General features: G+C 34.7%; 3 protein-coding genes across 3 annotated transcripts; 2 read left to right on the top strand and 1 right to left on the bottom strand.

Annotated features, from left to right (window-relative positions):
* Window positions 1-205: 205 nt before the first annotated feature.
* On the bottom strand, window positions 206-8,590 carry rabepk (Rab9 effector protein with kelch motifs). Its single transcript, XM_058776452.1, has 8 exons — window positions 8,370-8,590; window positions 7,769-7,832; window positions 7,534-7,688; window positions 6,417-6,572; window positions 5,499-5,672; window positions 5,265-5,414; window positions 2,235-2,384; window positions 206-671 (listed from the first exon to the last, which is right to left on the bottom strand). Exons 2-8 carry the CDS (start codon window positions 7,819-7,821, stop codon window positions 457-459), a joined length of 1,053 nt encoding a protein of 350 aa, XP_058632435.1. The 5' UTR covers window positions 7,822-7,832; window positions 8,370-8,590; the 3' UTR covers window positions 206-456.
* An 825-nt stretch (window positions 8,591-9,415) lies between these two features.
* gng10 (guanine nucleotide binding protein (G protein), gamma 10) lies at window positions 9,416-14,801 on the top strand. Its single transcript, XM_058777727.1, has 3 exons — window positions 9,416-9,603; window positions 10,538-10,682; window positions 12,409-14,801. The coding sequence occupies exons 1-2, from the start codon at window positions 9,523-9,525 to the stop codon at window positions 10,661-10,663; spliced, it is 207 nt and encodes a 68-aa protein (XP_058633710.1). The 5' UTR covers window positions 9,416-9,522; the 3' UTR covers window positions 10,664-10,682; window positions 12,409-14,801.
* Window positions 14,802-15,161: 360 nt separating this feature from the next.
* Window positions 15,162-26,335, top strand: rab35a (RAB35, member RAS oncogene family a). Its single transcript, XM_058777161.1, has 6 exons — window positions 15,162-15,432; window positions 16,076-16,126; window positions 18,362-18,485; window positions 22,538-22,662; window positions 23,465-23,589; window positions 24,154-26,335. Exons 1-6 carry the CDS (start codon window positions 15,381-15,383, stop codon window positions 24,280-24,282), a joined length of 606 nt encoding a protein of 201 aa, XP_058633144.1. The 5' UTR covers window positions 15,162-15,380; the 3' UTR covers window positions 24,283-26,335.
* Window positions 26,336-26,920: the final 585 nt, after the last annotated feature.

Raw genomic sequence — 26,920 nt, 5'->3', positions numbered from 1 at the left:
TTATTAATTATTTAAATTTTTTAAACTGCAATTTCTTTCTGAATTAATAGACAGCATGAACGCTACTCTAGGGATTTGTCGGTAAGGGTTGGGGGATTGATAAATGTGATATATATTGGAAAAATCTATAAAAAATATTATAACCAAAAAAACGAAATTGACTTTTTTGATGATTGAAGCTTTTCAAGTACGTACAAAGTCAAAGTTAATACACATTACATTTATACAAATTCAGCAAGTAAACAAGTATAAAAACAACCAGTTCTCATAGATTCCTGTTTGTCATCAACTCATTTACCAAACATATGGTGAACAATTACAATATCTAGTTTTATACTTTTAACACTGAAAACAGATTCAGGTTTAAGAGATTTTCAAGAAATCAAATCTTGGACAGTTTAACCAGTAAAACTGTTCTGAGCTGTAAGAGGTTTACTGAATTTTAAAGCCCAGCGTTCATGTCAGCACAGTAACGAGGCAGTCGTTGAATATGACGCCCTGTGTATCCATTCCTCCGAAGATGAAGCACAGGTGCACCACATCTGCGTCACTTGACTGAGCTGCGTGTTCTTGAGGCGTCTTCACACGCCACGGCACTAAACACATGGAGTGATCCAGTCTGCTGGGAGGAAGATCTCCGTCAAACCTCAGCAGCGTCCAGCGCTGTTTGTCTGCAAGCAGAAGTAAAAACTGATTTTACTTTATATGTTCTGATGATCTACATCAGACGTGCACAGCTTGCTTTTCTCACCACTTCAGGGTTATTATATTTATATTACAGTTTTATTCAATCATTTTTGCACTAATATCGTAACCTTCATGTCGTTTTTCAAAACTCCAGACAAATAATTCACAACTGATGATCAAAATGCATATTTTTCAAATGCTTGGATACAATACACATAAACCTAAGATAATTTGTTCATTGAACTAAAATCACTGGTTCAAAATGACACAACTTAACATCAAAGTATTACTATTTCAAAATGCAACTCTATTCTGTGTCTATTCATTTCATTACAATGATCTAACTATCACTTGATACAGCTGCTCAAAGTGCTAAGTAACTGCTGCATTACTCCTGATGCATTGTTTTTATGGAAAATGATGAACAATATTAGATGTTTAGATTATGAAAGTGAAGTGGAGTATGAGGACTGAGTATGTTCAGGTATGATCAATTTCAAGATGGCTGTTGTTAGGAGAAAAAAAATTCCCCAGAATTTCAATATCATTGTTATCAGTGTTTGTTTTTTCTACAGTAAATGTCTTTTTAGAGGGTGATAGAGCTGGATGCTGAAAAAAAAAAACTGACTCAAAATATTAATAAAAACATAAAAGTATCTCGGTGATCCTAAAATAAGTCTTAAGTTTAAACTGTTACTCTGAAAGAATACTGATGCTAAAATCACTATTTTAAAGGAGTCATCGGATGCCCATTTTGCACAAGTTGATATGATTCATTAGGGTCTTAATTAAAAGTCTATAACTTGTCTATAATTAAATGTCTCAATGCTGGTGTAAAAAACACCTCTTTAAACCTGTCAAAATCAGCTCTGTTTTTAGCAAGCCATTATAGTCCTTGTCCCTTTAAATGCTAATGAGCTCTGCTGACCCCGCCCCTCTCTTCCGTGGGGTGACGAGCAGAAAGTAACGTTAATCCTCTGCGTCTTCAGCGGCTCAGATGTCGGGAGTAAATGACGACTGCTATATTCATCACTACATCCAACAACAAAACACTTCAATCGTTTAATCAGAGACATCTTGTCTTCCCTGCACCGGAGTCGACACAATGGCGGTCGGACTGTTTATAGCTCACTTAGTTCTCTCAGCTCTCTCAGGGCGGGTCTAAGGTAAGACGGTCTTGTCAATCAACTATCGTGGGAGCGGTCTGTGCAGAACTACGTCATTCTGACAGGACTCTCAGAACAGCCTGATTTGAGAAAGAGGATTTTAAATGGGATTTAAAAAAAAAAACACTGGGTGGATTTTTATAATTATAGGATGGATGTGTACACACACTTCCAACACACATTTATGTTCAAACAACTTGAAAAGTGAATTTTGCATCCGATGACCCCTTTAATGTGCTTTTATTTTGACAAATTTCCTAAAAAAAAAAAAAGTCTCAGTCGTTCATTATGACAGCATTATGTAAATCAAGATATATATTGAATATTCATTCAAAAGGCTGCAAAATCTTGAGCTGTTATAATAAGCGTGTGAGATCGTACCGCACTGAAACTTGTACATGGCGTTTGTGGCTCCGTCTGCTGTCATTCCTCCGAAGATGAAGATGTTTTTCCCGAAGGTTACGGATGAATGAGCTGCTACTCCTGGCGGTACGTCTCCTTTAACTCTCACCTTCTCCCATTTCATCGTTTCTGAAAAATATGAGAGAAGAAAAGAGTGAAATACATCAATATGTGTATGAGGACAGTTGAGTCTCTACTTGAAAATGAAGAAAATATACCGGATCATTCATACAACTTTAAATTTTTATGCCCCATCATGTATAATATAAGATTAACTTTATAGTACTATATATATTTATATATATATATATATATATAGAGAGAGAGAGAGAGAGAGAATTTTTATTAAACTCTAATTATTACACATAAAATAGTAGGATAAAATATTAGAACTGTTTTAAAAGCTTTTAATCATGTTAAGAGTTGTTTAATATTTTATATATATATATATATATATATATACAGTGAGGAAAATAAGTATTTGAACACCCTGCTATTTTGCAAGTTCTCCCACTTAGAAATCATGGAGGGTCTGAAATTGTCATCGAGGTGCATGTCCACTGTGAGAGACATAATCTAAAAAAAAATCCAGAAATCACAATGTATGATTTTTAACTATTTATTTGTATGATACAGCTGCAAATAAGTATTTGAACACCTGTCTATCAGCTAGAATTCTGACCCTCAAAGACCTGTTAGTCTGCCTTTAAAATGTCCACCTCCACTCCATTTATTATCCTAAATTAGATGCACCTGTTTGAGGTCGTTAGCTGCATAAAGACACCTGTCCACCCCATACAATCAGTAAGAATCCAACTACTAACATGGCTAAGACCAAAGAGCTGTCCAAAGACACTAGAGACAAAATTGTACACCTCCACAAGGCTGGAAAGGGCTACGGGAAATTGCCAAGCAGCTTGGTGAAAAAGGTCCACTGTTGGAGCAATCATTAGAAAATGGAAGAAGCTAAACATGACTGTCAATCTCCTCGGACTGGGGCTCCATGCAAGATCTCACCGTGGGGTCTCAATGATCCTAAGAAAGGTGAGAAATCAGCCCAGAACTACACGGGAGGAGCTGGTCAATGACCTGAAAAGAGCTGGGACCACCGTTTCCAAGGTTACTGTTGGTAATACACTAAGACGTCATGGTTTGAAATCATGCATGGCACGGAAGGTTCCCCTGCTTAAACCAGCACATGTCCAGGCCCGACTTAAGTTTGCCAATGACCATTTGGATGATCCAGAGGAGTCATGGGAGAAAGTCATGTGGTCAGATGAGACCAAAATAGAACTTTTGGTCATAATTCCACTAAACGTGTTTGGAGGAAGAAGAATGATGAGTACCATCCCAAGAACACCATCCCTACTGTGAAGCATGGGGTGGTAGCATCATGCTTTGGGGTGTTTTTCTGCACATGGGACAGGGCGACTGCACTGTATTAAGGAGAGGATGACCGGGGCCATGTATTGTGAGATTTTGGGGAACAACCTCCTTCCCTCAGTTAGAGCATTGAAGATGGGTCGAGGCTGGGTCTTCCAACATGACAATGACCAAGCACACAGCCAGGATAACCAAGGAGTGGCTCTGTAAGAAGCATATCAAGGTTCTGGCGTGGCCTAGCCAGTCTCCAGACCTAAACCCAATAGAGAATCTTTGAGGGAGCTCAAACTCTGTTTCTCAGCGACAGGCCAGAAACCTGACTGATCTAGAGAAGATCTGTGTGGAGGAGTGGGCCAAAATCCCTCCTGCAGTGTGTGCAAACCTGGTGAAAACTACAGGAAACGCTTTGACCTCTGTAATTGCAAACAAAGGCTACTGTACCAAATATTAACATTGATTTTCTCAGGTGTTCAAATACTTATTTGCAGCTGTAGCATACAAATAAATAGTTAAAAAATCATACATTGTGATTTCTGGATTTTTTTTTTTAGATTATGTCTCTCACAGTGGACATGCACCTACGATGACAATTTCAGACCCCTCCATGATTTCTAAGTGGGAGAACTTGCAAAATAGCAGGGTATTCAAATACTTATTTTCCTCACTGTGTATATATATAATATTAAAATCTAATTATTAAAGATGAAAGTGTAGGATAAAATATTTAAAAAAATAAGATTAGGTTTTAATTGGATCGATTTATAGGTTTTAATATTTTCAGCATCACTTGCCCTTTCGGTATTTTTTTTTTCTTTGTTCAGAAAACAAAGGGCACTTCCTTAATGACATCATCTTCCAGGAAGTGACATCAGTTTGGTAGGAAAACAGCAGCACAAACTCAGTGAGGAGTACCAAATATCTGAGCAATTTGGTCATAAATCCAATCATAAATGTATTTTTTTGTAAAAGGATAAGTTCACTTTCAGAATAAATAATTCCTGAAAATGTACTCTTCCCCGTGTCATCCAAGATGTTCATGTCTTTCTTTCTTCAGTCGCAAAGAAATGAAGTTTTTTGAGGAAAACATTCCAGGATTTTTCTCCATATAGTGGACTTCAATGGTGGACAGTCCAAAATGCAGCTTCAATGGACTCTACACGATCCCACCTGAGGAATAATGGTCCTATCTAGCAAAACGATTTGTAATTTTCTTTAAAAAATTTATATTTAATTAAATGACTGAATTAACTGAAACTGCATTTTGGACTTTCAAATCGTTGCCGACCATTGAAGTCCACTATATGGAGAAAAATCCTGGAATGTTTTCCTCAAAAAACTTCCTTTCTTTGCGACTGAAGAAAGAAAGACATGAACATCTTGGATGACACGGGGAAGAGTACATTTTCAGGAATTTTATATTCTGGAAGCGAACATATCTAAATAAAATAGCTTTATTTTTTGTCAAGAAAGATGTTGAGAAATATTCGGATTCTTTAAGGAACTCTAAATATTCAGTTGCATGTTAGAGCCTTCTATGATGTAATACATATAATATGCATTTGTAGAATTGCTTTGTTTATTGTTTTTGTGCTTATGTTCTTGTTGCATAATGAATAATATTATCACCGGTGTTGAGTAGAAACATGTCACTGTGGAACTTCTCTCCAGCCATTCCTCCGTGTATGTAGATGTTGGAGCCCACGGCGGTGATCACGTGACCGTGTCGCGGCGCAGGAGGCGTCCCTCTGCTCTCCGGCTGCAGCCACGTCACACTGACTGCAAACAAACACAGTATCTCAGAGATGCATGCTTCAGTTGTGTAAGTGCTGAATCTGCTGAAGTATTTTGTGTTTCTCAGACCCGTATCAAAGACGTGGAGCTGAGGATCAGTGACAGGCGAAGCTCCGGCGTCTCCTCCAGAAAACACAAAGAGTCTGTCTCCAACACAGGCGGAGTTCGTATGGTACGTCCTGACTGTCGGAGCCACTCCTTTCACCTGAACCGTCTGCCACAAACCACGGCCTTCAGCATCAGCTGCATGACATACAGCATTATAGATAACATACAGCATAGTTTGAAATAATTCAGATATGTCAGTGTTTTGTAAGACTCTTCTGCTCAGCAAGGCTTCATTTATTTGATCAAAAATACAGTAAAAATTGTGAAATATTATTATAATGTAAAACAGCTGTTTTCTATGTGAATATCTGTTAAACTGTAATTTATTTCTGTGATGCGCAGCTGTATTTTCAGCATCATTGCTCCAGTCTTCAGTGTCACATGATCTTCAGAAATCATTCTAATATGCTGATTTGCTGCTCGAGAAACATTTCTGATTATTATCAATGTTGAAAACAGTTGTGCTGCACAATATTTTGTGGAAACTGTAATCATTCAAAAATTTGAGATGCATAACATTTCAAAGATTTCTATTTTAAATAAATGCTGTTCTATTGAACTTTCTATTCATCTGTGAATCCTGAAAAATAAAATGCATCAATGATTTCTGAAGATCATGTGACACTGAAGACTGGAGTAATGATGCTGAAAATTCAGCGCTGCATCACAGAAATAAATTACATTTTAACAGATATTCACATAGAAAACAGCTGTTTTAAATTGGAATAATATTTAGCAATTTTTACAGTATTTTTGATCAAATAAATGCAGCCTTGCTGAGCAGAAGAGACTTCTTTCAAAAACACTAAAAACCTTCATTATTCCTAATGTTATTAAGTAGTGATACATCATGTATGTTAATATTCAGCGTTTAATAACCTGATGTGCGCAACACTTGAACACAGTTGCGGTTCCCGTTCTTCTCGGCTCCAGCAAACACCCACAGACTTCGCGGGTTGCTCTCGGGAACAAAGCTGCAGTGTTCATACCGCGCCTGCAGCCCGACCCAGTCTGGAATGTCCCATTCATGAGCATCTGCAAAAAATACAAGGCTATGTTACATAACTGCAGATTTCATGGGCTCGGATTAACTGAGAAACTACATGCAATAAACTCTAAAAGGTGATTAATAATGGTTAAAGACACTTAAAAAAAATAGTTAATACATTTATATAAATTAAACCTACAATGTTAATGTTGATTAAACACATTGTAAGTTTTGTACACTGTTAACTAATACATTACATATTGTGAACTTACAATGAATGTTTTTTTCTGCATTTGTTAGTCATGTTTTTTTAGTTTACAAATATATTACTGTTCATTGTTAGTTTGCAATGCACTTAGTAATGTTAACATACACAAATATATGTAATTATACATATTATTTTCTTATATTATATATAAATACAAATTTTAATTTTTTAATCCATTTTAATGTTAGATGGTTCATATCAGGGGTTTTGATCAAATATGATCATTCTCATGTAAGAGACCCTGATCCTAAAATTTAAAAGGCATCTATATAGTTTCTTGAATAAACACCCAATTTATACTCAAAAATACAACATTATAATAAATATGTCTAAAGTATTATTTGGAAAATAATTTGTTTCTGTTAAGTTGCATTATTAAATCTTTTCTACTATTTGTTTATTAAATTATTTACTTAATTATTTGATCTTATTTGCATTTATTTTAACTTATTTGTATTAATCTAATTTAATCTACATTTTATTTGTTTATTTTAATCAATTTTATTCTAATATTTTATTAATTAATTAATGTAATCTAACATTTTTTTCAATTTATTTTAATATTATTATTTATTTTACCTTTTTGCACACCATTTTTCTCTAAACTTTCAACAGTTTGTGTCACTCCTTGCGCTTCCTAGTTTATTTAGCAACGCTGGATTTGTGCCTTTATTGCTTTAAACTGTAACAGGACTCAGTTTGTACCCTATTCATGCAGCACGCTGAAGTGAGCGCACTACCTAGGTTGATAATGTAAGAATCAGAGAAGCTGCCTTCAGGATTGGCTCCACCGACAATTACAATCCGTCCCTTTCCTGCATCACTGGAGGGAAGAAATGTGCAGGTGTGACCCACAGAAACAGCAGGACCGGCTCCTGTGGGCACCACGACATACCTGTGAGAGAAACAGACGCCTGTGAAACACCCCACACACACTCGCAGACACAGATAACAGTAATTCACAGCAGCTGATACCACTGTCTGCTCTGCGGCCGCTCCTCCGGCTCCAGAAAGGGCAGCAGCTCCATCAGTCTGAGAGCTTCAGATCATGAAAACACAGCACAGCTCTCTCTATTTTAACTGGCTTATGCAATAGTAATCAATACAGAACTTTTAATTCACATTTGTGACCCTGGAGCACAAAAGCAGTCATAAGCAGCACAGGTATATTTGTAGCAATAGCCAAACATACATTGTATGGGCCAGAATTATCCATTTCTCTTTTATGCCAAAAATCATTAGGATATTAAATAAAGATCATGTTTCATGAAGATATTTTGTACATTTCCTACCGTAAATATATCAAAACTTAATTTTTGATTAGTAATATGCACTGCTAAGGACTTCATTTGGACAACTTTAAAGACTATTTTCTCAATGTTTTGATTTTTTTGCACCCTCAGATTCCAGGTTTTCAAATAGTTGTATCTCAGCCAAATATTGTCCGATCCTAACAAACCATACATCAATGGAAAGCTAGTTTATTCAATTTTCCCAAAAAAAAAAAAAAAGATCCTTATGTCTGGTTTTGTGGTCCAGGGTCACATTTATCGAACGAGAACTAATTTCACGAAACCTGTTTCTATGGACGCCGACTCCGTTGCTATCGTCACGTGAAAGCGCGTATTCTACACGCAACACACGAGCGTTAAGACGTCTTGCCACATCTCCTGCGCGCAGTCACGAGAATAAACGCTTTACCTTTATTAATAAATGTTATGACTGATGATGGACGAGTTGGACGAGCACTACACTGATGGACAGTGTAAGGAAGGAAGAGAGAGCAGTTACTGTGAAAACTGCTATTGTGATGACAGTCTAACCGGAAATAATTTCATAATAAAGGTCTTCATCGTGGCAAAAGCGATAAAAAATAAGTAATTTTAATTTAATAAAACAAATAATTTATGATTATATTTTTTTTCTTCAGATTTCATAGTTTTTTTTTTTTTTTTAAATAATTCGTTTACATTTAAATGAATTTTTTTATAAATATGAAATATAATATAATATATAATAACAAAATATTATATAAAAATAACAAAATAATAATAAAAAAACGCTGTATACACATGATAATAATAAATAATTCATTTATCATAGAAAACAATATAATATAAAATATGTTAGGAAAATAATAATAAAAACATACAGTTATATAAAAGGTAGGCTAAAATAGGCTGTTAACAAAAAGCTTATATTAAAAAGTTAATGTTAATAAAGGCTTTTAAGAAATGTTTATGTCCAGAAAATTTTCTAAAATTATCTAAACTTAAAAAAAAAAAAAACAGACAATATTATGGAATCAATGCCACATATTTTAAAAACAGTAAAGTATTGCAAACAAATAAATAATAATAATAAAGTTTTGGGGGAAAAAAACTGCACAAAAAAAATATATATATATTGCACAAAATGGGAAAAAAATAAACCATCCTGTTGTCTGGCATCATCATGACATTACAGTGCCAGAAATGTGTGTGTGTGTGTGTTTTTCTTTTGCAAACATGTGTTTACTTTTGCGATACATCTTTTGGCATGGATTTGATTCCGTACACATTCAGCCCAAGATAACACAGCGCACCCCCACTGGCCCCGCCCACGACCCCGCCCACAGCCCCGCCCACAGAGCAACTTTCTGACTGGAAATCAACAGATGAAGCAGCTCACGCTCATCAGACACAGTCCTTCATCTGTCCTGAGAGAGTTTGACTCTGAGGATCATCATCATGTCTTCAAACTCGAGCCTCACGACCATGAAACGGACTGTCGAGCAGCTCAAACTCGAAGCCAGCGTGGAGAGAATCAAGGTAAGTCTCAGCACTCAGAAGTAAGTGATCTTTCATTCAGTATACAGTGATGTTGGACTTCTTCACGACGCGATTTCAAAACAAACTTCAGTTTATATCATTAAAAGTTTCTAATTCACATCTATGTGTTTGTTTATAGCAGCATCTGCAGATATGAGATAAATAATAATATTAAACACACTTTAACACTACTTCTGCTCTTACTTGTGTTTGTCTAGTATTATTAATAGAGAGGCCTAGCTGTTAGAACGATTTTCATTCACATTCAAAACAAGCAGAAATGTGTGGATGTGATAATTGTATTAAATATGACAATGCTGTTTACAAATATCCCAAAATATGATATACAGCAAAGCAGCAGAATATGGCTGGATATGAATGAGCAATCTTCTTCCTTATGGTTTGTTTAATTTCACTTATTATTATTGGTCTGATTTGGTTTGATATTGGAGGCAGATAATGCTACAGCTTATTATTACTGTTTTACATTATTATTAAAACAGACAAAGAAATCATATACTCAGTGAAATTAAATTACTATAATATATAGTATATATATATAGTAGAAAACAGAAATATAAGGTCTGATATTTTTCAAGATTAGACTAATACAAAAACAATTATGGCAGATTATGGTCACCAATATAATTTGAATCTCTAAAAATATTAATAATTATTTATATATATATATATATATATATATATATATATATATACACATACATATAGATATATATAAAATTTAAATTTCTGGCACTGTAAAAACTGAAAAGTTATATTAAGAGTCTAGACATCAGGATGTTTAATTTCTTCCAATTTTGTGCAATAGAGGGCACATATATTATGACAAGCAGTCAGATTTAGAAATAACTGACTTCTCTGAGTTTGACACACAGTTCCTTCTCCATTTGATCTGAGTGTGTTTGTAACGCAGGTTTCTCAAGCCGCTGCGGATCTACAGCAGTACTGCCTCCAGAACGCCAGTAAAGACGCGCTGCTGGTCGGCGTCCCGGCCGGGAGCAACCCGTTCAGAGAGCCGCGCTCATGCGCCCTGCTCTAGAATAAAGATACACGTTCACGTGAGTGACGACAAACACCTCACAGCTTTACACAGCTCACTTATAACATAAGAACCAGCCGTGTAACACGTATGTGCGAGTCTTCTGGTGTCAGATGCTTCTGGTTATTTTAGCTGTACAAAAGCTGTCTGTTAAACTGATTGATATTGCAAACTGGTCATAATACATTAATTCATAAATGTTCATAAACGTGCTGGTTTGTACTACAGGTGTAACAATACACCCACAATACACAATAAATGAATTAAACATTTTTTAAAAATTGCATAAAATTATTTAAACTATATTAAAATAATAAAATTAAATGAATAAGTAAATGAAAATTAGATTAAAATAAATAATCAAATTAAGAACACATCTATCAGTATGGTAATATAGTCAGTAGAATAAATATGTAACAATAGAAACTAAATATTTTTCAAATAATCATTAAAAAATGGTAATTGTGACACTTTATCTCACAATTACCACTTTTTTTAGAAGAAAAAAAAGAGAGAAAAGTCATAATTGCAAGATATAAATTTACAATTTACTGAAGAAAAGTCAGAATTGTCAGACATAAACTATAAATAAAGAAATATACCTTTTTTTGTTTTTTATTCTGTTGTGAAAAAAAATGTAAAGTTTCAAAAATTTTAAAAAATTTCTCACAGTTCTATGTAAAGATAGAACTAAGAGTAAAAATTGCAAAATAGAAACTTCAAAAAAGTCAGAATTGCAAGATGTGAACAGAATTGCGAGGGGGAAAAAAAGGTCAGAATTGACTGACTTTTGTCTCAGAATTGCAAAAACAAAGTCCAAATTATGAGATTAATTAAAAAAAAACAAATTATTCCGTGGCATAAACCAGCTTCCATAGAAAACAGCGTACTTCTGTATGCAGTCATGGTATTTTTAACAGCGAGTGATGAGCAGTAATTAAGTCAATGTGTTTTCAAACTATATTTTAGAAATGCAAATACAGAATCATTGTAACGTTTCGTCTCGACTCATTTGTGTATTCGTCCTGAGGTTGCTTGCAGCTTCTCTTACTATTTAAATATAAGCTCATTTCAGCCAGATATTCTCAATAGTCATACGCAGCTGTGTGGGATATTATTTTTAGCCCGGAGCATTGGACTCGCATCCGGCTTTCTGTTGGGAAGCCTGATCCGACTCTTTTACATCAACAGGAAGCTGGGTTTAGAGGAATGGGGGGGTGGTAGAGGAAGTGCTGGGATAGTGGTGCTAAAAAACTCTGCATTTTGTATAATCGTGCATTCTCTTTTTATGTAATATACTGTATGTGTTTCTTTAAAAATGTGGCTAAAGGAAAATGAGTCATGAATGCACAGTCAGCCAGAATTCAGACTCAGGAAAGCGTCTGTCCAACTTCTGCTCTTGACCAGCAAGAGTTTGGCTTTTCTTCGCCGTCTGTGGTTTGATGCTATACTTAGTTCAGCACGAGATGTGTCGAAACGCGTCTGGCTTTTCAATGGATTTAGTCTCCGAATTGCAAAGTTCTGAAGTGTGAGAGTTTTGTCATGTTTACTCATTCAAATCTTCATGCATCTCTTTTGCATAATGAACATGCAAAAATGAGTCTCATGGACCGCTTTTCCTTGACATTTTGAAGTGTTATTCTTGGCGAACATCATCTTTTGTGCTCCACAGACGGATTTTTGCCATTAAATGCTAAATGTTTTTATTTATTTGTCACATGTATTTCCTTTTTTTTTTTTCACAGGAGAAAGGAGGCAGATCAATGGAACACTGATCGTTTTTATTATGCAACAACATGACATGAAACTTCATGAGATATATTGTGCAAATCTGAGAATACTGATGCCTTACATTTCATATATTTCTTTTGTATTTGTCTTTTTTTTTTAGTTGGATGCCAAAGAATTATTTGAAACTGAAGCATTGATTCATATGAGTGATTTGGATTTATCTTTTTATTCATGTATAAGAAGAAATTATTTAATTTTTTTATTTTTTTTGTCAGATTAAGTGTGATTTGTCTAGCTAATGAAAAAAAAGTTTACTAGTAGTCAAGGATTTAATGCAAAATAAATATTATCTATTTATTTCTATATCTATCTATCATTATAAATGTATGGATGTATATACATATGTGTTTCAAGTATAGTTAAACTAAAATCTCTACACTATTAAGAGCATAAACTCCATAGATTTAAAGGCAAGAAAAGATGTGCCGAAGATGATAGACGATGTTTTTCTCTCATGGGTAAATAAATGATCTGTTAGCATGAAATTAGCCTGTTGCTCTGGTGATAATCACGTCAATCTGGGTGGACACACAATTTCTTCTGTAACAATTATGTCTGTGACCCATCAAGCCACTCGTTAAGTGAGGAACGAGTCTGTCTGTCTATAGTTTTAGGCAAATATATAAACTGCAACTTGGAGGCTCCCAAAGTCATGAGCAACCAGGAAATATCAGGGAATTATAAAATGGAGTTTCCAGTCGTTGAAATGTAAAAGCCATGGAAATTTCTGCAGCGAGTGTCCAGTTGTAGTTATGTCCTGCTTGATCAGTTTTTCCACACAGTTTCAGTGAAAGGAAACATCTACTTCCTGTTTCTTGTCATTCCATTATTCTGGCTCTGAGAGTATGGAGATAAATCCACATCTGTTGTGATATTGAGAGTTTATATAAGATGATCTTTTGTTCTTTCAAACCTTTATGCATTTGAATATTGTTCATCTTTCTGGTACATAATGCAAATCTGTGTGGTTGTGTTTTGTGTAACAGATACGCTCGTATCAGCACATGAATCATGTTTAATAGTGAATAATGTCCATAAACACAATCTTTCATTCGTTTTAAGATTTCTAAACAGATTTATAACAGGCTTCAGCATCACGTGAGCAAGCATTATAAATCATTTTTGCTTAATTTTGTCTATTTCTTCAGAGAATATTACCTTCGGGCACAGATTGTTAGATAATAACATATGCAACACACACCTAATACACCAAACCTTTCAAACTGGCACTGCATCTTTGTTTACAACATAGATATATATATATATATATATATATATATATAAAAAATAATAATTCAAACATTCATCCTCCAGGGGTCACTTTTTTGTCTTTTTGCAGACATTAGCTACTTTTACTGTTTTCTGCAGCATATACTGTAGTATGCATATTGTGTGCCTTTATGCATGCACCTGAATGTAATATGTAGCTACTTACTGTATAATGCCTGTTATTTTATTAAATACAGTATGAAATAGTCTATGCAACAATCTGTATACTATGTAGACATATAAAGGCCCAACAATATTTAGACACACGCAAGTCACACTTAAAAATGTCTGAAATTCATCGTAGAAGAAAATATCAACAGAATTAATTTAATTAAAAATTAAATTCTCAGAACTAACTTCACTTTATTCGCAGTGAATTACCGTATTGACCCGAATATAAGACGACCCCCCTTCCCCCAATCATCTTCAGATTTTTCAAAGCCTATTAAATGTTAAAAAATAATATCATAACATTTCAATTATACTGTAATATTAAATGGCTATAATTAATGTCTAAAATTAAAGGAAAAAATGTATTTAATAGAGACGACAGTAATATTATTTGAATCAATGATACTTCTTCATTAATAGTAGGTTAGTAAAAAGATGCCATTAACACATTTAAAATATACCATCTTTATGTTGTTTCTATATTAATTTGGAAGTTCAGTGTGAAAATATGACAACAAATATATTAATATGCGTTTAGTCACATTTATTTTTTATTAATTACAGAAAAAATGTGTGATTTTTTTAATTGAATGGCAGACAGCACTAATGTTAATCTTTTATAGATGTTACTGTTGGTAATATTAGTTAATTTTACTGCTGAATATGCATTTAAATGTAATTTCCAATTTTATAGGCCCCCAGAAAAACATCGGGACGCCCCCCACCCCCTTGGCCCCCTTCAAATGTTCAATTCGATAATCCGGCCCTCAAATGAAGTTCATTGAATAGCCCTGGTCTAGACCCTGAATATAAGACGACCACGCTTTTTCAGATGTATTTTTTCAGATGTAACCAACACTGGTTTCTTGTACTCCTTTCAAAAAATAAATAAGATATCTGCCTTTAATCTGTATTGTCTTTATGAATTAGTGTCTATGTTTGTGTGTGTTTTTATTTGTATTCATTTAATTTTTCCATATATACATGTATATTCCATCTATATGTGTGTGTGTATGTGTGCCTACTATGATTTGGGACATACTAATTCTATTTTCGAATACTATTTAGCACAGATAGTATGCGAATTGGGAGGCAGCACATGAGTTGTAGTGGGCGGGGTTTATCCTCATAAATAAATAATGTAGACATAATAAAAACTATGTCTATGATTTGAAGTGTGACTGAAGGAATGCGTCTTTAGCGCCCCCTGCTGGAGGGTCTGCTGCAGTACCGCAGTGATTTGTGCGCCTGCGCAGTAAGTCATCATGAGTTGTAGTGGGCGGGGTTTGTTTGAGCGGCTGCCTGAGAGGCGAGCAGCATCAGATCCGCTGCGAGTGTAGATGGGTGTGTGAGCCTCCGGTACCCCGCAAACCACTCAAAATAAACCCGGGGACACGTTAAAGCACATATACGGCTGCCCCTCTAGGAGCAGCGGGAGGTTTCGCTTCCTGGACAGCCTCTCTGTGCGGGGGAATCGAGCCGGGCCATGGCGCGGGACTATGATTACCTCTTCAAGCTGCTCATCATCGGCGACAGCGGTAAGGAAACACCGAGGATGAGAGACGGGAAACAGGCCTCGGCTCGCTTAGAACGACACTTGCATGAACTAGAACCACTTAAGATGGGTTATTTGTGCTGGATATACACGTAACACGTCTGTGTTGCTTCATTTGACAGCTTATAAATGACATTGGATGAGGTCGATAGGGATGTTGTTTCAGCTTTAGCTCATATAATGGGCCTGTCAACAGTTTAGAGTAATACGGTCTGGGTGTGTTCTGAAATTCTTTTTTTTAATTGTCTAATAAAGTAAAATATTAATATGTTATACTGACTGGCATATTAGTTGAACTGTCTGTGACAGAATCGATTTATAAACAAACTATATGCATAAGTTGTGGGATTTAGTATTAGTATATGTTATTTCAGCCTGGGATCAGATGTTGTGTTGATATGTCATTAAATGAAGGGAATAAAATAAATAAATAAATAATATTTAAATTTAATATAAAATTTAATATAAAAAAGATGTCAAAAAAATGTTATAATAATATTTTAAAAAAAAGGTAAAATAATATATAAAATATAATGTGTTTAAATAGAATGTGAATGACTTATATGACCATAGAGCTTATTAATGTCGTCTCATGTATTCAGTAATTTCTCCCTGTTTTTCCGCAGGTGTTGGCAAAAGCAGTTTACTGCTGAGATTTGCTGATAACACATTTTCAGGTAGGATCAACACGTCACATGTGCTTTTAACAAACATTAACTGTGAAAGAAGTACTAAGGGTTCGTAGTTATAGAAGCCAGAGTCACTAAAACTGATTGCAAACAGATTCTCCGTCTCTCGTATGATTTGAGCTGCTGTAGGTCATGCTGACTTCTACAGTCCTGCCAATAGCTGCACAATAATTTAATGCTGGTTAATGTTATAAAGGTTTACACACATTTGCAAAATAAGAGATAAATGGAGAGATTTTGGAGGGTTACATTTATTAGGAACATAATAATAAGTTCGAAGCCGAACATAATAATACACTGGGCCGAAGGCTGATGGCCAAATACCCAACACGGTTTTTCCACATGTATTTTGATCATTTTTTTTCACCATTGCATGAATTAAATGACCAAAATGAGCTTTTTTTGTCTTGCTTTTCGAAGAAAACAAAAACTGAACACTTTGAGCAGCAAATCAGTATATTAGAATGATTTCTGAAAGACCACGACACTGAAGACTGGAGTAATGATGCTGAAAATTCAGCTTTGATCACAGAAATCAATTACACTTTACTATATTTCAAGATATCAATAAAATGCTTCTGACAGTTCAGCAAGACACGAGCAAGAGTCAAGAGTGCTGTTTTTGTTTTGTTTCTGTGTTTGAAACTTCGAATACAAATCCGCGTTGATTTGGGCGAATCACTGATTCACTGAGCCATTCATAAAACAGTCATTTGATTCGCTCCTGAAGGATTCAGCCGTTTTGAAAGAATCGTTTGAATGACTCAGTGATTCAATCACGAACTTCTGCCACCTGCTGGCGGTTTTAAGTTTCCCATCTAAAAGTAGGCATATTACATTATTTCCCAACATATTTCTATATTCAGAGTTTAATATTTAAAACATTAATCTCATAACGTTATTTATGCAATTATAAATACCACATCTAAATGTCACTTTATGCTGCTTCTGTGCAGTGCTGAGATGAGTTTTGTTTACATCATTTCATGGATAACAATTACTAGTCATTCATTCACATTAATGAAGTGAAAAATCTTGTCTGTTTTCATTTACATCTATTTATTCATGAAATTTTGATTCATTTTGTAGAATTGAATTTTAAATGAACACAATACTACTTGGTATCGTGATACTTCAGCTGGTATAGTATCGTAAGACATTTTTATGGTCGTGACAACCCTACAAAGCAGTCTCTTGCTGTCAGTGCTTGTATGATTTTTGTGTCTTTCTCAGACGGTTTTAAATGCTACTTTACTTCCACACTGCTGTCATGTTTGCGGCGTGCCTCACTACGCTGCCATGTGATTGCGTCACCAAAAATGTTATTGTCCGGTACAATTTATTCTGTCTTTTTGCTTATTAACATTTTTGGCCGAATAATTTTGGTTGCCGAACATTCGGTGCATCCCTAACATTTATGGCTTTTGAGTAGGCCTGTCACGATAACAGCTTTGTGTTGTGCGATATATTGCCTCATAAATAATTGCGATAAGCGATATTATTGTCATTTTGAGACCATTTTATGCCACTGAATCTATAATCATAATGTAACCGCATAATAATGCAAGAAGGCCTACACACTTTAAAATGACAACAGACATTTAATTCTTAAGAATATTTAGATCATGGAAATTCAAATATCAAAATATTAGACACCTTAAAAAACTTGGATAAATAGTAAATAAAAGTTTTCTGACAAAAAGTGCAAAGTAACAAGTAGAAAAAGACTAATGCACAAAGAACTTGTATGGAGATTTTTCCATCTACAGATTTTCCCCTGACCTTCTTTTCTCTGTAAATGAAGGGTGCACAGATCTCCGTATGCACAAAGGCACAGAGCTCTAAACAAGGCCATATCTGCAGATTAAACTTTTTTTTGTAGAAGCATTTTTTTCAATTTGAGCTAGCACCTTATAACTACACCACGTTATGTACAAGAAGCTGCAAAAGACACAGGCGCAAGTGGAATGCAAAAAACTTTGTTTTTTTTTTAAATGTTTTTTATAGTGTTTTTTTTTTAATGTAAATATAATGGGCGATTATATTGTGTCAGCAAAAATGATTGAGGTCATGCACATATATTGTGCGATAAGTGGATATATTGATTATTGCGACAGGCCTACTTATGAGAATAAGATCAGCAGCGTTGTAGTTGCGCTCGCCATTGCTGCTTAGTTCCCTCAGTGTTTTGTGATTTTTATGCTGATTTATGCGTTGTTGCAGGTAGCTATATCACCACCATCGGTGTGGACTTCAAGATTCGCACGGTGGAAATCAACGGGGAGAAAGTCAAGCTGCAGATTTGGGATACAGCGGGACAGGAGAGATTCCGGACGATCACCTCCACGTGAGTGACGCATTACACCGATGCTGCCTCCATCTGTGTTGCATTTTAGGATGCTTTCTTTTTGACAGTTTTGAGAGCAGCATTGCAGGTGTCCTAATGAACTGTCCACATGCTGAACTCAAACTCGGTTGTGAGTCGAGTGTCCCTGTAGAGCCTTGCAATTTATACACTTATGTTATTCTTACTCCTTTAGGATGCTGCCTTAGAAAAATTTAGGTGGATCAGAGAAGGGTACATGATTAATCTAAACAAAACTGACACTGCTTTATGGCTTAGTGCGATTATCAAATGGAAGAGGCTTCAAATCACAAAGGTTTCAGAGCAAAGCACGGCACTGTGCTCATTTACACGTGAGCAGCTCATGATCTGGGGTTTTGAGCATCTCGATTCGCAGGAAATGATCCACATGAACTCCGTCTGCATCTGTGCATTTGGAAGCACATAACGTGCCAAACATCTTCACAAACGTATAATGAGAACAAAAGAGAAGGTTTAAGAGCTTCCTGCAGTTTTCCATTAAAATAAACGTTTTATGGTTTAACGTTTGAAAATTAAGGAATTAAGACATTTACAGTTATGCATTTAGAAGACACTTTTATCCAAAACAGTGTTAAATATTAATATTGTAATTATACAGTTGTACTGTAAAATAAGTGTTTGTTTATATTATTTTTCTAGAATATTTAATTTTTATTTACTTTAATTTTTTAGAAATTATATATATATATATATGTATGTATGTATGTATGTGTGTATATATATATATATATATATATATATATATATATATATATATATATATATGTGTGTGTGTGTGTGTGTGTATATATATATATATATATATATATATATATATATATATGTGTGTGTGTGTGTGTATATATATATATATATATATATATATATATATATAAATTATACAATTTTATATAATACATTTTATATTATTTTATAAATAATAATATAATATATTATTATATAAATAATAATATAATATATAAAATAAACAGATAATAATATTAATAAAATTATAATTAAATTAAAATTGTACTTATTATTAATATTAAATTGATATAAAATCACCAAATTTTGGCCAAATTGTGCAGATTTACAAACAAGCACTGCAAACCTGGAATGATTTCTTAAAATCACAATCTTCATCTTTTTTCTCCAAACCGGTTTGACTTTTCTGCTCTGGGTAAGAGTGCCGGGTTGGTTAATGCCAGCTCTCTCGGTGGCGGTGTTTGTCAGTACACATTCGCTCGAGTTCGGCTCGTAGTTCTTGAATGCAGGTTTGCATTAGTGCTGGATCTGGGTGCCCTTTGCTTCGTGGCAGATTTGAACTGGTTGTTCTGATGAATGGGACTCATATGTGAAGGAGCTGTGAGGCTTAAAGTGCCTCTTAAAGTGAGGCGTGTTGCAGTGGTAAAAGTGACATGTTTAGAGTGATATCTGAATGATGTGATCTCACACAGCAGGTTTTAAAGTGTCTTGTTTCCTCTTTCAGACAGTGTGGAAACCGCAGGTTAAAGTCGCCTTCCTTTACACACTTCATACATTCAGTTTCAATGCACCGAGAGAGGCGCGTGACGAGAGCATGTTTGACTTCATGCTTTCCAAGACATGTTTCATGTGTTCAGAGAGCGTGAAGACTGAAGGAAACTGTAGCTTTAAATCTGATCAATCTTTCAAGTGCGGTTTTAAAAAATAAATATTAAATTAAAACCCTCAATTAGTTCCAAACCCATGCTTTTGTGGAAGACTAAATGTTTATTTTACTGATGTGTGATCTCTAGTCTATGCTTTTCAGTTTAATGCATGAATACAATTATTTTAAACGTTATTTGTAGCATCCCCCGTATCCAACAATTACATTTTTTTTATTTTATTGATTTTAATAAAAATTAATGTATTTTATTTTTTGTTTAAAAAGTAAATCTTTCAAATTCTGTCAGTTTTGTCGCAAAATTCACACAATAAATGTTATAATTTTTATCTATCAATATATTGCAAATGACAAAAAAAACAACTAAATTTATTAGTGTTAATGTGTGTTCATTTTAACCTAATATTATAATATTAATATTAAAATAATATTATATGACATGTTCCTGAAATAATTCCAAATTCTGTATTTTATATTATAATTAGTATAATTTTGTAGCTATATGGATATATAATAATAGTAATACGATTTTTGTTGAAATTGTGAAGCCCTACAATTAAGCACAGAAAAATTAAATTTTTATTATTATTTTTTTTTAATCACATTCACAATCTTATACATTTATTAAAATAATATTATACACTTTCTAGTATATCATGTTTGTGAAATATTTCCAAACACATCAAGATAAATTAAATCAAATTCATGAAACCAAATCGCTTGTTTATTTTATTTTATTTTGATTTAGCTTTGCTTTGGTGTTCACTGCAGGAGAGGCTCTCTCACCAGTTATATTTATTTCTATATCGTTATAATTATTATGATGTTTTGTACATATATTGTCCTGTATTTCAAGGCGTGCATCGCTCAGTTCCAGCTTCACAAAGGCTGCTGTTGATGGTGTTTTCTGGTATGTGGAGCGCAGTGATACGCTCTCCTATTAGAATAAGTGAATTTCAGCTCAGAAACAGCCTCTGTACGACTCATGGGAAAGAAATCACGCTTTAAACCTGCTGACGCTGTGTTCGTGAGTGATCCTCAAATCACGAAGATGAATGTTTTGACATGGGAACTGATGATGTGTGCCTCTAGAAAAGTCACCTCAGACAACCACTTCCTGTCAGTTGCAGGAAGTGAAAGTGTCACGGGTCACTCTTTCCCTCAGAAGAGGTGCAATCCAGTCTCATTTAGAATTGATTGCCTGTTGTGTTTTGTTCCAAACGCTGCACATGCTGGAGTCTAGATGGCCTTTTCTCATTTTCAGTGCTGATTTTAGGATGAAATCTGTGGATTTAAACATGGTAAAATGTGTTAAATGTGTTCTTATTGGTCAATGAGAGCATGATGAGATTATCTAAAACTTAATAAACGCAGAATATGTGGAGTTTAGTGGATGCCGGGCGTTCCAGCCCTGCTGAAAACGGTTTCTGTGGAGTTAAATGTGTGGATCTGGTTGTTTAATCTCTGAGATTTGGCTTTTGTCAGCCAAACCCCTTTGAGCTAAAATAGTTTCCCAGAGACTTTAAGTTAAATATTTCAGTAATTAAAAACAAATTGTGATTTTGGTCACATGACATGCAGGTAAACTAATAAATATATGAATTATTATTTATATTTATATAAAATATTTCAGTGTTTCATTTGAAATGGTTTTGTTTTTACAATCATTTATTTATTTTAATTTAGCATTTTTATGATTAAATTAAATTGCTTAATGGTTCTTTAAAGTCTTAAAGAGATGGGTGTGTTGAATGTTGTGTTGAATATTTTCTAATAATAAGCTACTTCCTTATTATTAGAAAATATGAAGCGGTCACTTGATAAAGGATTCAAAGTTGGTGCAATATTTCTGGATCTGAAAAAGGCATTTGATACTATAAATCATAATATTTTAATGTCAAAAATAACAAAGTATAATATATCAAAAAGATTCGTATTTAAAAAGTCAGTTCCTCATAATATTGATACAGGCATTCCTCAGGGAACAATTTTGGGTCCGATTCTTTTCAGCATTTTTATTATTGATCTTCCAGAAGTGTGTCCTGATGTGAGTCTTCAAATATATGCTGATGACATGGTTATCTACGTATCTGGTAGGAATTGTGTGGAAATTGAAGAAAAGTTAACAGAAAAGTGTCAGCTTGGCTTGAAATTTTGCTCAAAAAAAATTGGAATTCATTGCCTGACTATTTAAAATCTATTGCAAATTATAATAATTTTGAAAAAGCCACAAAATCTTGGTTGATACGAGACCTGTCCTTGTGTCTATCATCGTGTCTGTCCGAGGCTGATCTCAGATCAGGACTTTTATTGTGGATTTATTTTTGTATTAGTCAAGCTTCAGAGCCCTGATGTGGTTGTGTGTGTGTGTGGTGGTCTCTTTCAGGTACTATAGAGGCACTCACGGTGTTATAGTGGTTTATGACGTCACCAGCGCCGAGTCTTTCGTGAACGTCAAACGCTGGCTTCATGAAATCAATCAAAACTGTGACGACGTTTGTCGAATATTAGGTAAGTGTATTGCTGTTGTTGTTTTAGTTGAATTTCACAGAGAAATGTCCTGGTCCTGTTACATGTGGAAAAAAGTTAAATTGCAGTTGTTGACAAATGGATAGAAATATTTTATACCATCAAGATTTAAGGTTATATATATATTTGTGTGTTATATGTTTAAGATGGTTTTTTTCCCATCTTTTTATCTCTATTAATGTGCATACACAGTTATAATGCAATTAAGAATGCATATATATATATATATATATATATATATATATTTAAATGATATTTCTATCCACATTGTTCATGTTTTGTATATTTCATAATATATGGACTGCAGGACAGTTTACACAATTGTATGTATTTATTTAAAAGATTTTTGTTTATAAAGATGGTAAAATTAGTCTTAACTGCTTTTGAAGAAAATGTTGGGCATTTTCCCTTCAAATTCTCATTACTATAATGCTGTTATTTTTAAAAACATTTTTAGATTATTTTATGTATTTTATTTTATTGTCATTTTGTTTTGGGAGGAAAATGTGTTTAATTGACTTACACAATACAAAAAAAAAAATCTGGTCTTAAAAATAATGGTCCAAATAATAGGTATAAATTTCTTTATCTTTAATCTTTTCTTTAATTTTTTCTATTTTTGGGATGAAATATGAGCTTAGCATTATTTAATGGTGTTTCAGATTCAGCCTTTCAGCATGTTCTGAACGATTGGCCCTTTGCTCTTGGTTCATATGGAGCTGTTATTGTTGTGGTTATTGGTTGTGTTTGGTTTTAATGCTCATTTCCTCTGCTCTGGGTTCAGTGGGTAATAAGAATGACGACCCCGCCTCTAAAGTGGTGGAGACCAATGACGCGCAGAAGTTTGCTGAGCAGATGGGCATCCGGCTGTTTGAGACCAGCGCCAAGGAGAACGTCAACGTCGAGGACGTAAGTCAAGCTTTTCAAACACGGATTATTCAGTAACTGAAACTGAAAGCATAAAAAATTTCTTCACTTGAAATTAAATAGACGTTACCTGAAGTAAAATAAAATATAGAAAACTCAGCTAGTTGCCAAGGCAACAGTTCTCATTTTCATTTAGATTGACTTGAGGTACTAAAAAATAAAAATAAAATGGATAAATAACAAAAATTTATAAAGCATGAAAAATACAAAACTAAAAATTAATACAATTAAAAACTAGTTCAAAAAGGCAAAAAAAAAAATGTAAATATGAAAATGTCAAAAACACATAAAATTAATTAAACCTTTAACTAAAATTGGAAAGTAGAAAAACAGAAATAAATAAACAGTTTTAAAAATAAATAGTTTTAATAAACTATAATAGTAACTCAATGATACTAAAATAACACTGTATACTACAAAAGTGCACAGTATGGGCCCTTTTTCATATAATTTTAAGCAAACATCTAATGTACAGAAGTGCGTTATATTTTGATTTGATTGATTCAGACTGTCTCAGTGATGTTATTGTGTCTGTCTGTGCTTCAGATGTTCAACTGCATCACCGAGCTCGTCCTGAAGGCCCGGAAAGAGTCTGTGGCCAAACAGCAGCAGCAGCAGCAGAGCGAAGTCATTAAACTGAGTAAGAGCAGCAAACGCAAGAAGAAATGCTGCTAATGGACCGGACTCATGTATACACACACACACACACACACACACCCTTAGAGAGCCAATCGACAAAACACCACTGAACTGACAAGAGCCAGACAGCTTAACACACTTAAACCAACCCGTGAGAGACTAGTAATGAGAGAGATATCTATAGAGATTTACTAACGATGAGCCCGTTTGGATTTGGGAGGACGCCTGCAGACTCCGATGCTTTAACAGGATTGGATTCCAGTGGCATCGCACTTCATCATGGTCTTTTTCCCCCAGAAGATGCTCGGAAGATCTGCTGCAGAAAGTTTAAAATAGAAAATGAAACGTCTTCGTCGTTGTCTGCGTTTCACATGCTGTGAGTCAAACCAACAAGGCCAAATGTGAGCGACTGCAGTGTTAATGTGACTTGACCTACCGACACCAATCAGGACCACATATAAGTTGGAGAACATCATGAATTTCCCCATATTTTCATGCACGTCGTCACAGACGGATTGTCTGGCCGCTATGGACCAAATGTGTGCTGCTCTGCCAACTACCAGAGACACTTGTTTTGCCTTTTGCTTTCTCTTTTGTCTTTCATTTTTGTAAAGTTGTATTTTTTTACTAACAAATGATACAATCAAACACACAGTAGCGTTTAGTGAATCTGGTGCCATTGACTGAAAGTTATTATATTTACAAAGCTGGGAGGAAACGCTGAATCTCATGTGCAACTGCATGAAAGTGCAGATTTAAGGGAATAGTTCATGCAATAATTGATCAAGCTGAAAAGGTGCACACTATCAGGTTATCCAAGATGTAGATGTTTCTTTATCAGGTTTGTAGAAATGTGTCACTGCATCAGAATCTCAGCAATGGATGCTCTGCAGTGAATGGGTGCCGTCAGAGAAAACATCACAATAATCCACAGCACTCCAGTCCATCAGTTAACATCTGGAGAAGACAAAAGCTGAAACAAATCCAGCATTAAGACGGTTTAACTAAAGCACGAGTCCATAATAACTCTTCCTCCAGTGAAAAAGTGGTCTGGTCTGAATCAGGAGAGAAATCTGCGCAGATCAAGCACGTGTGAATTTTTTGTGGGTTATTGTGATGTTTTTATCAGCTGTTTGGACTCTCATTCTGACGGCACCCATTCACTGCAGAGCATCCGTTGCTGAGACACTGATGCAATGCTACATTTCTCCAAATCTAATGAAGAAACAAACTCATCCTAATCTTGGATGGCCTGAGGTTGAGCACAATTACAGCACATTTTTGTATGAACTATTCCTTTAAAGGAATATTTCATGGAAAAAACGCACACTTTGTCTTCATTTACTCACCTGCATGTCATTGTAAATCATTAATTTCCTCTGTGGATCACAAGCGGAAGTGTTTTATGATGCTTTCACTGAATGGAGAAGAGCTGCGTGAACATTCTGCTAAACGTCTCCTTTTGTGTTTCACATAAGAAAGTAAGTCAAACAGGTTTGGAATGACATGAAGGTGAGTATAAAATGATGACAGAATGAGCATTTTAATTGAATTTACGGTTCTCAGTGCTGGTTAGAGCACAATCTCCTTATTTTCCAATTTAAAAGAGACGAAAAACAAAAGTGACCTCTCTAAAGCGGATCATGTGACTGTAACCTGCTGTATTTGACTCCTCAGATCTTCTGAACACAATCTAGTTCCTTTTCAGCAGGAATATCGTGACACCAGCGGCATTTATGACTGAAAATAGTGTTGCTGGTGACGCTTTTGGATCCTAATACGTGATTACAGTGACAGATTGTGGGAGTGAATGATTCTTGCTTTGAGATGTTCACAGGGCATCTGCGACAAACCCTTATGAAGCCACCGTTGTGCTAATTTATGTGTTCATATCATCGAGCGTCTGCTCTATATGACGCACCTACACACGAGCGAACACGCATGTCTGCATGTGGACACTGACACATGCATCTGTGTGCTTCTGTTTGTGTGTGTAATGATCTGGTGTACACTGGAAACCATGAACTATTACTCATATTCATTGTCCCAACACGAGTCTAACGATAATAAACATTTTAAGAGAACAAAACGTTCATCTTTACTGGTTGTCTTTACTAAATAAAATGTTTCACCACAAGGTGTCGCTCTAATACAGCATTATTTGGCTCGCTGGGACAAACTCCTGCCTTTTATTTGATTCAGATCTACATTTTGCTTTGTTGAGATCATTATTGGCTCTGGTTTGTTTCTGGATAAGCTTTTATCCAGTTAGTGTTTAAATGCATTTATGGAGACAAATCAGAAACATTCATATCAGTCAGGCTAGAATCTGAATTGTGTTACAGTCAGGGAGTTCATTTTCAAAATGGGTGCTGTTTGTGTCCCTCGTGTAAAATAAGTGAACATTTAACATCTATGTCATTTTTTTTAAACTTAAGTCATTTTTGTGTTTAAAAAAAATAACAGGTCAAAGGTTTGACTCTTCTGCTCATCAAGGCTACATTTATTTGATCAAAAATACAGTAAAAACAGAACAATTGTGAGAAATTTGTACAATTTACAATAGCTATTTTCTATGTGAGTATCTGTTAAAATGTAATTGATATCTGCGATCAAAGCTGTATTTTCAGCATCATTACTCCAGTCTTCAGCGTCACATGCTGCTCGAGAAACA

This window comes from Onychostoma macrolepis, chromosome 05 (assembly GCF_012432095.1).
Source record: "Onychostoma macrolepis isolate SWU-2019 chromosome 05, ASM1243209v1, whole genome shotgun sequence".
NCBI lineage: Eukaryota > Metazoa > Chordata > Actinopteri > Cypriniformes > Cyprinidae > Onychostoma > Onychostoma macrolepis.
Note: the sequence above shows the minus strand (reverse complement) of the source record. Positions and strands in the feature narration are given on the sequence as shown.